Source organism: Nycticebus coucang, chromosome 5 (assembly GCF_027406575.1).
Source record: "Nycticebus coucang isolate mNycCou1 chromosome 5, mNycCou1.pri, whole genome shotgun sequence".
Taxonomy (NCBI): Eukaryota; Metazoa; Chordata; class Mammalia; order Primates; family Lorisidae; genus Nycticebus; species Nycticebus coucang.
The window spans coordinates 822,697-837,663 of NC_069784.1; the positions used below are offsets into that span (position 1 = coordinate 822,697).

General features: G+C 45.2%; 1 protein-coding gene across 2 annotated transcripts in view; it reads left to right on the forward strand.

Moving 5' to 3' along the window:
- AK4 (adenylate kinase 4) overlaps positions 1-14,967 on the forward strand; it is a 69,366-nt gene that overhangs the window by 46,332 nt on the left and 8,067 nt on the right. For both annotated transcript variants that reach the window (XM_053590318.1, XM_053590319.1), the window contains exon 4: positions 12,580-12,752. In XM_053590318.1, coding sequence (XP_053446293.1) covers positions 12,580-12,752 — 173 coding nt within the window. The remainder of the gene's footprint in view (positions 1-12,579; positions 12,753-14,967) is intronic.

Here is a 14,967-nt window from a genome sequence, read left to right on the forward strand (position 1 = left end):
AAAAAAAAAAAAAAATTAATATGAAAAATGAGTTAGAAGGAAGTTAAAAATAAAACTTAAAACTTTTTGAGTTTAAAGGTGAAAACAACTTATTTTTAACTTTCCAACTAATATAAATTAAGTGGATTTTTAACAGTTTAAATTTTAAACTGGCTTTATCTCCTAAATTTAGAGATACCTGTCTTCCATTAATTCTTGCCTAGTAATAGAAAAAAGAACAGTGTATATAAAAGTCTGATTGTCGGAGAACCAGATTTCAGAGAGATGAACAGGTTGATTACAGCTAAAAGGAGAATGAGATGTGGGAAACTCAGAGAATTTAATTTTATCTTTTTCATGATGCACAGTCACTCTAAAACATTCGAGCCATATGGAGCAATGCAAAGAAAAGCAGTAAATCACCTAAAATCCTACCAGCCAGAAACTGCCGGGGTTAGCAATGGAAAGCATCCTTCTGGACACCGCACTGTGGTGTATCTGTGGGTAGAAGTGTATAAAAAGGCATCACGCTTCACGTGCTTTTTAAAGAAACATTAAATGTTTCTCAAGTTTGACAACAGCAGCAATGAAGGGATCATTACTGAGCTCAGATCTTCGTCACCAAGGACGTTAGTGCCCGTGGGAGCTCTGTAAGATCATAAAAGCCATCAGAAGACTGATACTTGTTTGATTTTAAATTCACATTTCAGATGTAGACAGGATGCATTTCCTCAGGAGGAGATGAAAACACTTACACTTCTTAGCTTTTCTTGGGCTTCTTCCCTCCCACTTTTTCTTGGCTTTTGTTGTTAACATTTATCATAGTTTTCTTCGGTAAATGCAATTCCCTAGTTTTTTGTCTTATATTTAAAACATTTAAATGAATTCTGTGCACTAGTTCTCTTCTTCCCTTCACTTCTCTTCCCCTTCCCTTCACCTTCCTTCCTTTCCTTGACAGGTCTCACTCTGTCACCCCAGTTAGAGTGCTGTGGTGTCATCACAGCTCACTGTGATTTCAAACTCCTGGGCCAGGTGATCCTCCTGCCTCAGCCTTCTGACTATTTGGGATCACAGGTGAGCCACCACACCTGGCTAATTTTTCTATTTTTGTAGAGATGTGATCTCACTCCTGTTCAGGCTGATCTTGAACTTCTGAGCTCAAGGGATCCTCCCGCCTCAGCCTCCCAGAGTGCTGCGATTACAGGCGTGAACCACCAAGTCTGGTCTGTCTGTTCAGTATTTCTATTTTAAGAATATTTCAATTATTTTGGATATTACACTGAATATTCTTTGTCCTTTCCATGCTTTCTTTAAACATTTGTTTCTGAGATTTCTTCTGCTTTCCTGCATGCTTAGACCTCTTATTTTGAGGGCAAGAGAGAACAGAACTTGTTTATACCCGTTACCTACCTCCTGCTCTCTACCTGGTGCCCGGCACCCCTGTGCTGTGGGCCTGTGCACCTCCGTCCTCTCCCAGCAATGCTGTGCTCTGGTTATCCACCTGGAGTGCTGAGCACAGGTCGCTGCTCAGATATCCCTTCCTTACAGGGGCTTTCTTGGAGTATTCTCTCTCTCCACGTCACTGTTTCTTCTCATGTTACAACAGTGTGACATTACATGCCGTGCTGTCACTAGTGTGACATCTGCATGTTTGATTTTTAGCTCCTCCCCACCCCTCAACCCCAGCGTGGGCCTCAGAAAGCAGAGGTTGGGTGCATTTCTGATTTCCAGTCCCTGTAACAGTGCCTGGCATGTAGTGAGGACAGGTCTTACATACAGTCCTCAGCTGAGCCTGAACAGGGTCACCTGGCCTCTTGTTTTCCTTGGGGTGGAAATATGGGCCTCTGGTGAAATCACTTACAAGTTCCTTTTGTCTTAATTGGGATACAGTGGGACTAGTTTTTCCCTGATTTGTTCATGGAGTTTGGCATTCAAAGAGCAAGCAAGCTGAGCTCTTGAACAGAAGAGGTTTGATGCAGGGTCTGTGGGTGGCAGTCTTCTCTCAGTGGGGAAAGGGCTCCAGCAGCTTTAATCAAATTTAGGAGTAAGGTTACAAGCCAGTAGTTTTATCTGTGGGCATACATAGGAAAAATCATCGAGATGATGCGATGTCAGAGGCTCTTCCCACCATGTAGGAATTTCCCTAGGGATTCATGCTGAACAGGAATTCATCTTGTGTTTCTTTAAGGCACTCTGAAGTCAGAGACTTGTGGTTAAAAGCCAACTTGTCTGGAGCATTTTATCTTCTATTTATCCATGAATCACTAAGTAGTGATTGTAGCACATCTACATTTTTAAGTCATTTTCTGCTAACCTGAAAGCTCCCTGAGGGCAGGGCCAACTTAGTATAATTCCTTAAACTCTAGGATGTCTAACAGTTGAGGGTCTGGGGTCCCAGGACGCTCTCTGTGAGTAGGAAGTTGTCCGAGGCCCTCTGCACAGTGCAGCCTGAGAGCTCCGTGAGACCGTGGAGTGTGAGCGGGCAGCTGCCAACATCTGGAGCACAGCTGTAGCTGCCTGTCACCATCTGCTGATAAAAACAGGTGGAACAGAGTATGGAGGCCTCAGATGCCTGTGCAGATAAACACTGTGTAAGCAGACAAGATGGGAGAGAGAAAGGCCATCATGAAGCAGGTTTTGAGGGATTAATTTTAACCTGCTACTAAGGCTTCTGGTTGGTGGTATGTATGGTGTGAATTGCTCTGGGCTGGGGAAGCCTGTGGGAGACAAACCGCCCGCTTCCGACTATATTCAGCGGTTGGCTGTGAGGAACAGCAGCAGCACTTGTGACTTTCCCGACGGCCAGGAGGAGATGGATAGTCAGGACTGACCGTGTAGGCTCCGGGTCTTCCTGGAGATGGGAAGGGGGCTGCCACCCTACGGCCTTTTCACAAGTTGCCAGACCCTGATGGACATTGGAGGTCTCCCTTTAGATTTGCCCTTTCAATTCCATCAGCTGTGCTACCCGGGGCTTTGGTGGACCCTGAGTCACTCCACACTGGAGAGACAGGCGCCTCCTTGTCCTCCCACTCACTGCCGTGTGGCACCTCCTACTTCAGTGGCCCTCTGCCAGGCACTTGGCATGGGTGGGAGGAGCAGGTGTCAAGGTCCAGGGGCCAGCACTGCTGGGGACACACCACCAGCCAGCAAGTCAGCAGCAGCCCCTGCACCTGTGCAGTGGGGGAATCTGGGGGAACAACCAGTGAGCACCATGGTAAGGGACGGCACGGCACGGCAGATTCTAGGAAAAATTTAAGCACCCCAAATCTCAGCTTTCCATCTGGATTGGGCATTTGAATGAAACGAACAAAGCAGCTTTTCTAGGCCGAGGTAGGGGAGCGGGAGGGGGCTGTGCTGGCATGGAAGCTCAGGAAGCCATTTGTGGAGCAGCCCCTGCCATGTGGCCAGAGGGAAGTGAGCTGTGTGTGCTCACACGTGATCTTTCTTTGGCTTTAGCTCCTCCGCCTCTCCAACAGTGAATGGAATACATTCACTCGGAACAGGCTGTCTAATTAAGGAAGCTGGAATCTGCTAACCCGTCATTCAGAAAGCCTGTCTGTGAGGGTTGCTTTGGGTACATGTAAAAGCAAGACTCAACTGGCAATTCTCTCTAAATGGAAAAGCATGGATGCTGCCACCTGTTGACAAAATTTAAGTGTACGTCTAGTCCACTTGGCCAGGGATCCCTGCCCACTGGGGACCTTTCCCCATCCTAAGGGGTTCAGCAGCAAGCAGAGCCCCGGCCTTCGAGGCAGCTGCAGCTGAGCAGTGTTCAGAGGGGCACGTGCCCCAGAAGGTGCCTCCGCCCGGAGGTTCTTTGCCCCTTGCCAAGCCTCTTCATGGACTGGGATACTCCCTTAGAATGCGCTCAAACACCTTATATGTACATTTAAATATATGCATTAAAATACTCTCAGGTTCATAATGGCTGTTCTTTAGATATAGATTTTCCATTACCAGATTTTTCCATGGATCATGTTTTAACCTGCCATTCATGGTAGGGATTTCTTTCAAGAAGCAATATCCTAAATCTCCAGCAGAAAGCTTGGATCAGTAGATATCACATATTAACTAAGTGTGTTTTTGAACAAAATGCCCACATTTCTTCCTGTCCAGAGTCAATGTGAGCATCTCATGTCCTGGTGACAGGGATCTCCCTCAGTCCACAGGCCTCAGCTAGTCTTCATACTGTGTCCCACTGTTCATTTTTAAAAATACATATGGCTGGAGAATGACGCTCTGCTAAAAGTACCTTAAAATATGCTGGTGTGACAGTGCTTTATGTGACGTTGTGGTCCTGGCAGCTGACTGGTGTCAGAGGGGCACCTGAATTACTCTGATGCTTTGCGCTGCCCAGCATGAGGCATGGTCATAAATCAGGGTAATGCTTCTGAGCTGCCGTGCTACCTCACAGGATCTGTCATTTAGGGCACTGTTATAGCTTCTGCCTGGAAACCTCCAAGTCAGGACCTGAGTCGGCAGAGTCCTGTGGACAGATCCGTGCTTCTCCTCACTCTATGGAGCCCCTGCCCTTGTGCCTCACCAGAGGGACAGAGAGCCCTTCTTAGAACCTGGGACACTCCAGGCCTGTGACACAGCACCCCAGATTTTGGAGGGGTGAGCCGCCCTTCCTGTCCTCTCCTTTGGTAACCCCCACTGTTTTTCCCGTTAGTGATTTCTCCATCACAGAAGCCTTTGGAATCCCCTTTTCCTTACAGTTTCCCTACCCTCCTCTCCACATGCACATGCTAACTCTGCAGGATACTCTCTCCGCCTTCTAGAATGATACAACCTGATTTCCCCTGAGGATGTGTCTTTCTTTTTTTCTTTTATGTTACTGAGGACTTATTCTTCTATGGGAAAACCTCATGTTGAGTGATGGTGGTATTATTCTTTCTCCCCAGTGCCCCTTTCATCCTTTGACAAAGGCTCAAATCCATCTTTATCCTTCATATCTTTCTTGTTACCAAATGTGCTTCCTGCCTTCTTACCTCCAGTCTCCCAGAGCCGGTACTTTCTCTCAGGACTGCCTCTTCCCACGTCATCCCCTGCACTTGACCCTGAGCCAGCGCTATTCTGGGACCACATGCAGTACAGTAGTCTGCTGATGTCTCACAAGGACTTTTGAATTAGGTGCGATTATCCTCATTTTATAGACACAGGCCAAGAAACCAGGGTCACCAAGTGAGGAAACGGCTTTGCTGGACCTCAGCTGTAGGCAGGTGTCCTGACGCCTGTGTTCCTGTCTGCTGAGCTGCTTTTCCCATCCAGTGTGATGATGGGGGACTGAGAACAACTCAGAGGTCCGTCCTTGAGGACCGTTAAATTATGGGGCATAATAATAATGATGTACTCTGCAGTCAGGAGAGAGCGAGACAGGGACGTGAACTATGTACAAAGAAATCTCCAAGCTGTCGTGAAAGACAACAGCAAGGCGTAGAACACTGCTGGTGTTAGTGGGAGGAACACCACTCATGTCTTTATGGCACTGGATTGGGTGGTTTCTGGAGCTACCGGGAGTTTGATTCCTCAAGTCATTTTGTGAGTTTAGAAATTGACTTACACAGATGTCAGGACCAGGCCTCTCTCCTCATCGCAGATTTGCTTCTCATAGTCTGTGGGGTGGTGTGGTCTGCGGTTCTAGAGACATAGCGCTTGGTTTATATCTAGGTTTTTAAATGTGTGATTTGGAGAATGTCACTTAACTTTTCTCGGCCTTGGGTTTTATATCTTTCAAATGGGTTTAATACCTACCTTGTGGAGTTATGATTTTTGAGATACTTATTTATTCATTCAACAAATACAGTAGAACCTGTGTAGGGGACCACCCAAGGGACTGTAACAAACTGGTCAGCACGTGGAGGTGGTCACCATAAAGAGGTAGGCCTGCTGTGCTGATGGGTACATGTGGTGCATGTCCAGTCTGTGAAAACTGGGTCACCTTGAGGAGGTGGTCAATGTAGGGAGGTGGCCAGCTATCGAGAGTTTACTGTACTATCATTCAGTGCTTACTGTATTGCACATATTCTGGCCACTAAGGATATAGAAATAAACACAAACCTTAAAAATTCTGCTCTTATTTAGTTGACATTTTGGTGGGAATAGAAAACACTCAAAAATAAAAAATCGAGTGTCAGGGCTGGGCAGTGGCCCACACCTGTAATCCTAGCACTCTGGGAGGCTGAGGCAGGTGGATTGCCTGAGCTCACAGATTCAAGACCAACCTGAGCCAGAGTGAGACCTCATCTCTAAAAATAGCCAGGCATTGTGGTAGATGCCTGTAGTCCAGCTACTTGGGAGGCTGAGGCAAGAGAATTGCTTATACCCAAGAGTTTGAGTTTGCTGTGAGCTGGGACACCACAGCACTCTACCAACCATGACAAAGTGAGACTCTTTCTCAAAAAAGAAGAAGAAGAAGAAATCAAGTGTCATGTGACAAATAGTGATGAATACTATGAAGAAAAAACAGGGTGTGAGTTGAGTGTCAGCACGTGGTGGAGGTGCAGTGTGAGTTGAGTTAATGTGAGTGGACAGCGTGAGAAGCCCGCCCTGACCACACAACTCCAACCAAGACCCTCCAGTGACTGGGGCCACAGGGACACCAGAGTGGAGGCCACTGTGGCGGCACAGTGAGGTGGACAGAGAAGGGGGGAGGTAGCAGGGCTGGCCAGGTATGAAGGACTTCCTAGGCCTGTGAGATCTTAGCTTTTCTTCTGCCTGTGATGTAGGTAGCAGACTAGGGACTGTGGTGACCAGGGAGCTGTCACAGCAATCAGCTCTTTTGGTAGAAGAAATAGATGGGGGTAACATCTGAAGGTTTTTTTAACAATTATTTTTTAATACCCCAGAGCAGAAGTGCAGTAGGACGAGGTCTTCAGCAGAAAGCCAGGGACACTCAGGTCTGAATTCCACTGTTGGCCCTACTGAATCTAAACTTACCTGAATCTAAACTTGCCACTGAAGGTGGCAACTCGGCCCTGCTCTTCTGGTGGCACTAAGGTTAAGCAGGCTTGTGTACATGCGTCCTGAGCAGCACGGCACAGTATGAAGCCCGCCGGCTGTGCTGGCTGAGCTGCCAGCTGGGTGCCATCTCGTGTGCGGCCACGTCTTCCCCAGCGTGGCCGTCCTGTCTGGGGCATCCTTCTGGATCTGGATTCTTCCCCCCCCCCCATTTTATTTTATTTTTTTTTTATTAAATCATAAACACATAGATCATGTATACATTAATGCATTTATGGGGTACAGTGTGCTGATTTCACATAGAATTAGGAATGCTTACATCACACTGGTTAATGTATACCTCATCTCATTTACTTAGTTACTGTGTTCACAACCTGCGCGTACGCAGTTCACACTGCGGCTGCCTCGGTGGGCATGTGTCATCAACAGCTTCAGACGGAGTCTCTGCTGAATTTACCCGTCTGTAGCCCAGATGAACACTTGTCAACGTCAGGTATTGATCAGGAGGGGAGATTAAGAAGCTTTACTATTAACACATGAGGTAGGCAAGGAAAGGGGCAGACTGGAAGCCCAGGGAGGGAGGCTCACGGGGTGGCACCCGCTGTGCCGTGGTGGCCCTCACTGGCTGGTGGGAACTGGGTCTGTCGTGCCGCTTGACCGATCGCCACGGTGCTGAGCTGTGTTGCTGCAGAGAGCCCAGGGCACCAGCTGTTCCCACAACTATTAGAAAAATCTCAGAAAAGGAATTAAATTTGGAAAATTAAACATGGGTTGAGGGGTGTGTGTCTTTCCTTCCTGCTGCCTTTGGTCGGATCAGGAAGCCAGCAGACCTGCTTAGAGAACTCTACCAAGAGCAACGGCTCCCAATTATTGAGCACCTGGTGTGTGCCTGACCCTTTGCATCTTGAACATTAGAATCCTCCCTTTTAATCCTCAGAACTGCAGTAGGGAGTGCCCTTTGTTTTAGCCTGAGTGTGTCTCTCCCACCCCCAACCCTCATTCACATGCTGAAGCCCTAACGCCTCAGAGTGTGACTGTATTGAGAGATAATCTCCGTAAAGAGCTAATTAAGTTATGAGGAGGTCACTGGGGTGGGCCCCCATTCACTCCGACTGATGTGGGTCATTATGAAAGTTTTGAGATACACAAAAATCGAGAAATGTACAATCCGTGAGGATGGAAACAAGTGAAGCCCTCCCAGCAACACTGATAAGCCGAGCAAGTTGAAACTTGCACAGGCGACTCAGAGAGGACGCTGTCCACTGTGAAATACCACAGCACAGCACAGCGTGTCTCAAAACTTTCATAGTGACCTACACATTACATATGAAGGAAAATTTTGAGCACAGACTTGTGCAGGGAAGACCCAGTGGAGACACTGAGAGAAGCTGGCGGTCTGTATGCCAGTGGGAGAGGCCTCGGGAATCAACCCCCACTGATGCCTGGATCTCAGACTTCCAGCCCCCAGGCGTGTGAGAAAATGAATTTCTGTGTTTAAGCCACACAGTCTGTGATGGTTTGCTATGCAGCCCCAACAGACTAATCCACCCTTGTTTTACATCTGAGGGAATTAGAGATTAGAGAGGGTATGAATCTTGCCAGAATTCTCACAGTTATGGCTAGGTGGGATTGGGATGACCTCCACGTGTGTCTGAGTCCAGAGCTGGTGCCTGTAGCTAACGTGTTCTGAGTCCTGAGTGTGTCTGCCTATGGCTGCTGCCCTTCACTGTTGACATGGCACCTGGCTCCCAGATCTTTAACGTGAGTCGTCTGTAGCACTAATGGGCCTGCCAGCCACCCTCCCTGAGAGTCAGGCACTGACTGACAAGTGCATGAATTTCTCTAGACAGGAATGTCACAACAAGTCACCAAGTTAGGGGCCAGGGAAAGCTGGGAAGGCTTCCCTCTTGTTTGGACTTTCCTTCACAGTTCTCTTCCAATGAGGTAAAGGAGACTTGCTCTTTTCACCTGCTTAGAAGTAGAGTTATGCTTGACCAGAAAGGTATGCAGATGACAAATATTTACCATTACTGAGTATTGTCATAATACTGCTGCTGTCTCTAGAAGTTTAGTGATTCTTTACCAACCAAGTGTAAATGTTACAATCACTGGATAACTATTTGGAAATATCCAAGTCCTAATCTCACTCTCAGATGTACTCTGGGAGGTCTGGGGCAGACCTGAGCACCCAGCAATTACGTGTCTTTTCTTCTCAATCTTCCCTGGTGATCTTGGTATGACCCCAAGAACGGAGCACCTTGATGTTGTGGAATGACTCACTTCTGTAGTTATTCCTTCTAAACTGTTCTCTCGGTGGCATCTAAGCAGTATTAACATTTTAAAATGTAATGCTTCCAATTTAACTTTCATTCTTATTCCTTAGGCTTCCGTGGTTTCCAATGCTCCTTAAACTTACTCCTATTCTGGGGGTGGGAAGGATTTGAGAAGGGGCTGTTGTCCTATCAGGACCTCTCAGCCACCAGAATCAGCGATTCAGGATGGTGACAGCGGGTCTGGTGAGCCCAGCAGGCAGGTACTGTCGGCTGCACTTTGAGCTTCCTCCCTGCAGAGGGAGCCCAAGCGCAGCTGAGCCCAGAGCACCTGCCACCTCTGTGTGGGAGGGTCTCAGCAAGAGATGGTTTTTCATCTGTTGCAGGAGCTGATGATCTGTTCTCTTTCAGAGCTTCTTACTGCTAACTAGTGCTTTTTTTTTTTTTTCCAGTTCTCAACCTCTAAACAAAGGATGAAGAATAATGGTTTCTTGTCAGGGAAGCAACTAGTGATGCTGAGAACTCAGGGCTTTAAAAGGGTCGATCTCAGTAAAAAGGTTGGGTTTACATCTTCAATGTATGGATGGATTATCTGTGTTTGTGGACTTCATACCCGTGCAATTTCACCAATACGATGTTCCTTGTAAAATGTACCTCCAAATAGAGGTTTAATAAGAATAGGAAAATATGCAATAAAGTTCTAATACTTTCTTTCTGTCCTCCAGTGAGGGTCACTTTGGGAGGCACTGCTTCAGAAAATGTGTCAAAGGGTTAGAGGAGTTCAGAGATACTTGTGGTGGTTTTGGCTACAGGCTCCTTTCTAATTCTAGTTGTTATCTGGAAGTTTTAGCAGAGAGTGGACTATTCTGGGAAAGGCACGTCTCGATGGTACAGGAGGAGGAAGCTTGTTGCAGGTGGCTCACAGGCAAGAGGGAGGGTCTGATGCAGTCAGCAAGCAGCAGCCACCTGCAACAGGGGTGGGAGATAGTCGGGGTGGGAGATAGTCGGGCTAGAATTTGTCATGTTCATTTCAATAAGGACTTTGAAACCAGCTTAGATTCACACAGGTCTGGACGTAATTTGGAGTGGCACATGCACATTTGAGCCTACGATTTCTGCAGCCGGGAAAGCTCTTTGAACTTCAAGTGTTATAACCCACAAATACTCATTTTTAAATTGTCTTGGTGTTTGTAATGACGATGGTATGAAACAGGACTGGGGTTCTTATCCAATGGGATTCTGGATGTTGTACACTTTATGATACTTAACTTTCAGCTTTCCGTCTCTCTGATTTTTTAACCTAACTGTATATAAAGATATTTTTTAAAAAGTGGTGTTAGATACACTAAAGATTTACCATAGCAGACTGGAGTGATTTATTTAGGGAAAAGATGCTGCTGCATAGTCCCATCACACTGAGCCTGGATTTACATGTCAGACAGGTCACTCTTGGGGGAAAATATGATTTGGAGTCTTATGCTCCACTCTTTTTTTCCCCACTTTTTGCCTTCACAAAATTAAAAAGGTTTAAAATTTAATAACAATAACAATGTTTAAGGACTAGAAACAAAAACCTTATAAAACGAAGATAAATACATTCAGAAAAGAAATCAGATGATTGCTGTAATGAAATATTGAGCAATAATAATAATAATGCAAAAAAAGTAATGTTCACATTGTCAAATAAGAGTATGTCTATCATAGAATGCTTTGAATCTGAAGTTCAGTATGGAGTCATCAGTTCACTTCTAATTTTTTTTCCGAAGTCTCAAAAAATAGACAACTAATATTTATAAATAAAAATAAAAGATAATTTCAAAAAACAGATCATGCCAAATCTTATAGACAATAGAAAAAGAAGAATTGGGACAGCACCTGTGGCTCAAAGGGGTAGGGCGCTGGTCCCATATGCTGGAGGTGGCGGGTTCAAACCCAGCCCTGGCCAAAAACCACAAAAAAATAAAAAAGAAAAGAAAAAGAAGAAACACTTCAAAATCATTCTACTTCATCTAGATACACCTGATATTAAAATTGGAAAAAATATATTATTATAAAGGGAAATTACAAACATATTTCACTTACAAATGAGGATGCAATATTCTAAACAACATATTAACAAGTTGAATTAAAGACTAACGTTTAAGTAATGTACTTTGGTCAAAATTAAGTCCAGTTTATGTGAGAATTAGTTACTATTTTCTATTTCTTTCCCTCACCCCTTCCCTCCTCCTCTCTCAGTTTGGTCTCCCCTTCCCCTGTGCCCCGCCGTGTCATTAATTGTCCTCATATCAGAGTTGAATACATAGGATTCATGCTTCTCCATTCCTGTGATGCTTCACTAAGAATAATGTGTTCCACCTCCATCCAGGTTAATACAAATGCTGCAAAATCTCCATTTTTTTAAATGGCTGAATAATATTCCATGGTATACATATACCACAGCTTGCCAAACCATTCCTGGGTTGAAGGGCATTTAGGCTGTTTTCCACATTTTAGCAATTGTAAATTGAGCTGCGATTATGCTCCACTCTTGAGGTCACCCAGAGCCTCTGCTTGGAGAAGAAAAGGAAGAGGTGCCCCTGGGCCCACATTTTAATTTTGTTGTTTATTTCCCCATAGTTAGAAAAGTGGTAAGAATTGGTAAGTTTTGCAGTATCCAAAGTTTAAAAGCAGTGGTTTTATTTTTTATTTTTATTTTTTGAGACAGAGTCTCACTATGTTGTCTGGACTAGAGTACAGTAGCGTTGTCACAACTCACCACAGCCTCAAACATCTGGGCTCATGCCGTCCTTCTGTCTCAGACTCCCAGGTAGCTGGACGGCAGGTGTGTACCATCGCACTTAGCTCATTTTTGCCCATTTTTGGTAGAGGCAGGGTCTCACCATACTGCTTAGACTGGTCTTGAACTCCGAGTTCAAACAATCCTCTCACCTCAGCTTCTAGAGTGTTAGGATTATAGATGTGAGTCACTGAGCCTTGCCATGTCACCCAGGGTTGAACTTGAAAACTTGGGTTCAATGGATTCTCCTGTCTCAGTACACACCTATAGTCCCGTCACTTGGGGACTATAATTTTTAAAAGTTAGATTTAAAAATTTTATTTTCATTTAATTTTCTCCCCAGCTTTATTGAGGTATACTTGACAAAAAGTATCCATATTTATTGCATACAAGTTTGCAAAAGTTAGGTATAAAATAGCATATATTCTTTTAATGTTAAATTTGTGGAGGTCAATATAAATTCTTGCTTAAAGCTTTTTTTTTTTTTTGGATATTATATGCATATTTAATTCTGTCATTGAAAATATTTCCAGGACTAATTAGAATTGCATAATAATCCTGCATTCAACTTGTTTTGTGTTTGGTGTCCAGGTTTTCCTAGGACATTAGGACAAGCTGAAGCCCTGGACAAAATCTGTGACTTGGATCTCGTGGTCATTCTGAACATTCCATTTGAGACACTTAAAGATCGTCTCAGCCGACGCTGGATTCACCCTCCCAGTGGAAGGGTGTACAACCTGGACTTCAACCCCCCGCACGTGCACGTAAGAACATCCAGAGTGCTTTGCCAACTGACAAGAAAAAGGCAAACCTTTTCAGTTGAGGAGTGGGTAAAGCATATGAACACACTATTCAAAAAAGAGAAAATCTACCTAGCCAATAATTTTTTTTTTAATGTTCACATTGAGCAGTAGTCAGAGAAGGGAAATGTGCGTGAGGTCAGGATTCGGTGCTTTGGACTGGGCAGAACTGAGAAGGCGTAGCAGGCCCTGTGGACAAGGGCCTGAGAGAAGCAGGTCACACTTTAGTTAGATAAAGTGTCACTGGCCTCTTTCTAGGGCAGCACAGCCATGTGCGTGAAGAGTTTTAAGTGAGTGTTCCATCAGCCCACATCTGGGAGAACAGCCCCTGGAAACAGGGCACTAGCAGGCAGTGCTGCTGATTCCAATGCTGTTGTAGTGGCCAAAATCCAAAAGCAGCCGCCTCCTTCCATGAATATTCAGCCATAGAAGACTGGTAAATACCTTTGGAAACAGGCCTACCATCTTGGAATATAAGGCAGTCAATAAAGAGAATGAATTTGCACTATACTCTTTTGACATGGAGAAATTTCCTGATGGTGTTGTTCAATGAGAAAAGCAAACAGCTGAATGATCTCACTTTTGTAAAATGGTGAGCACACCTCTTTGTTTTTGTCTGTGTGTTTATGTGCTTTCTGGCTTTATGAGACCAGAAAGTGGTGGAGGCTCTGTCAGGGCTGGCCCAGGGCCCAGGCTGAGGCTGGGTGAGGGGAGGGTTACTGTGGCTGGCCAGGGCTAAAGGAATGACAAGGTTGCCTTTAAAAAGAAGTCAAAGTACAACCTTGACACAATTACCTAAAATTAATCATATGTAATGATCTATATACAAAAATACTTGAACAAATTCACTTAAAAGGGTTATTGTTCTTTCTGGTAAGGAGTTCATATATCTGATAAGGACAGATTGAACTAAGGTGTTAACTCAGGCTGGTAATGCTGAAATCCAGGCACTGGGCGGTAGCGTTTCTTATTACCTACATGTGGAAGAAATGACATTGTGCTTTCCCGGGTTAATCATTTTTTTTTTTTTTTTTTTGTGGTTTTTGGCCGGGGCTGGGTTTGAACCCACCACCTCCGGCATATGGGACCAGCGCCCTACTCCTTGAGCCACAGGCACAGCCCAAATAGCATTTTTTTTGTTTGTTTGTTTGTTTTTGTTTTTGGCTGGGGCTAGGTTTGAACCCGCCACCTCAGGCATATAGGACCGGCGCCCTACTCCTTGAGCCACAGGCGCTGCTTCCTGGGTTAACCTTTATGGAAAAGATTAGGCTTAAATTCAGATAGAGTCAGTAATTAGTACAGAAAATTACTTCAAGTGGCTACAAATGATTTCCCAACTCCTGGTACCATTGTGTTAGTAAAGTCCTAGTGAGGCACTAGCTAGTCTCTTTTTTCAGTCTTCTTTTAAATATATAATTAGGAAATAGGCCAGGAGTGGTGGCTCACACCTACAATACTAGCGCTGTGGGAGGCCAAGGTGGGAGTGCAGTTTAGCTCAGGAGTTGGAGACTGGTCTGAGCAAGAGGGAAATGCTGTCTTTACCAAAAAATAGAAAAAATTAGCCTTGTGTGGTGGCGTGCACCTATAGTCCCATCTACTTGGGAGGTTGCAGTGAGCTATGGTGGTGCCACTGTAGTCTAGCGAGGGCAACAGACTGAGACTCTGTCCCCCACAAAAGGTCTACACACACACAGTACAGTCTCTGTAGGTGACCACCCAAGGTACTGTGACACACCGGTCAGCATATGGAGGTCACCATAAGGAACCTGGCCTTCTGGGCTGACAAAGACATGTGGTGTATGCCCATCTATGAAAATAAGGTCAACTTAAGAAGGTGGTCATGGGGTGGCGCCTGTGGCTCAAAGGAGTAGGGCGCCAGCCCCATATGCTGGAGGTAGTGGGTTTAAACCCAGCCCTGGGCAAAAAACTATCAAAAAAAAAAAAGGGTTGGTCAGTGTAGGGAGGTGCTCAACTGTGGACTTCTGAGCTTCATGGGTGGGAGAAGAGAGGAATGTGGGTGGATACACTCTTTTCTCCCATCTCCTCTGCTATTGGGTCAGGTCAATAGACATGGACCACACAGGAGCTAATTATGGGGTTCACTGATAAACCGTGAGCATAAGCCACACACCCAGGGTCCTGAGCTGTCATGGAATTTTTAGTCTATTTCAAATTTATA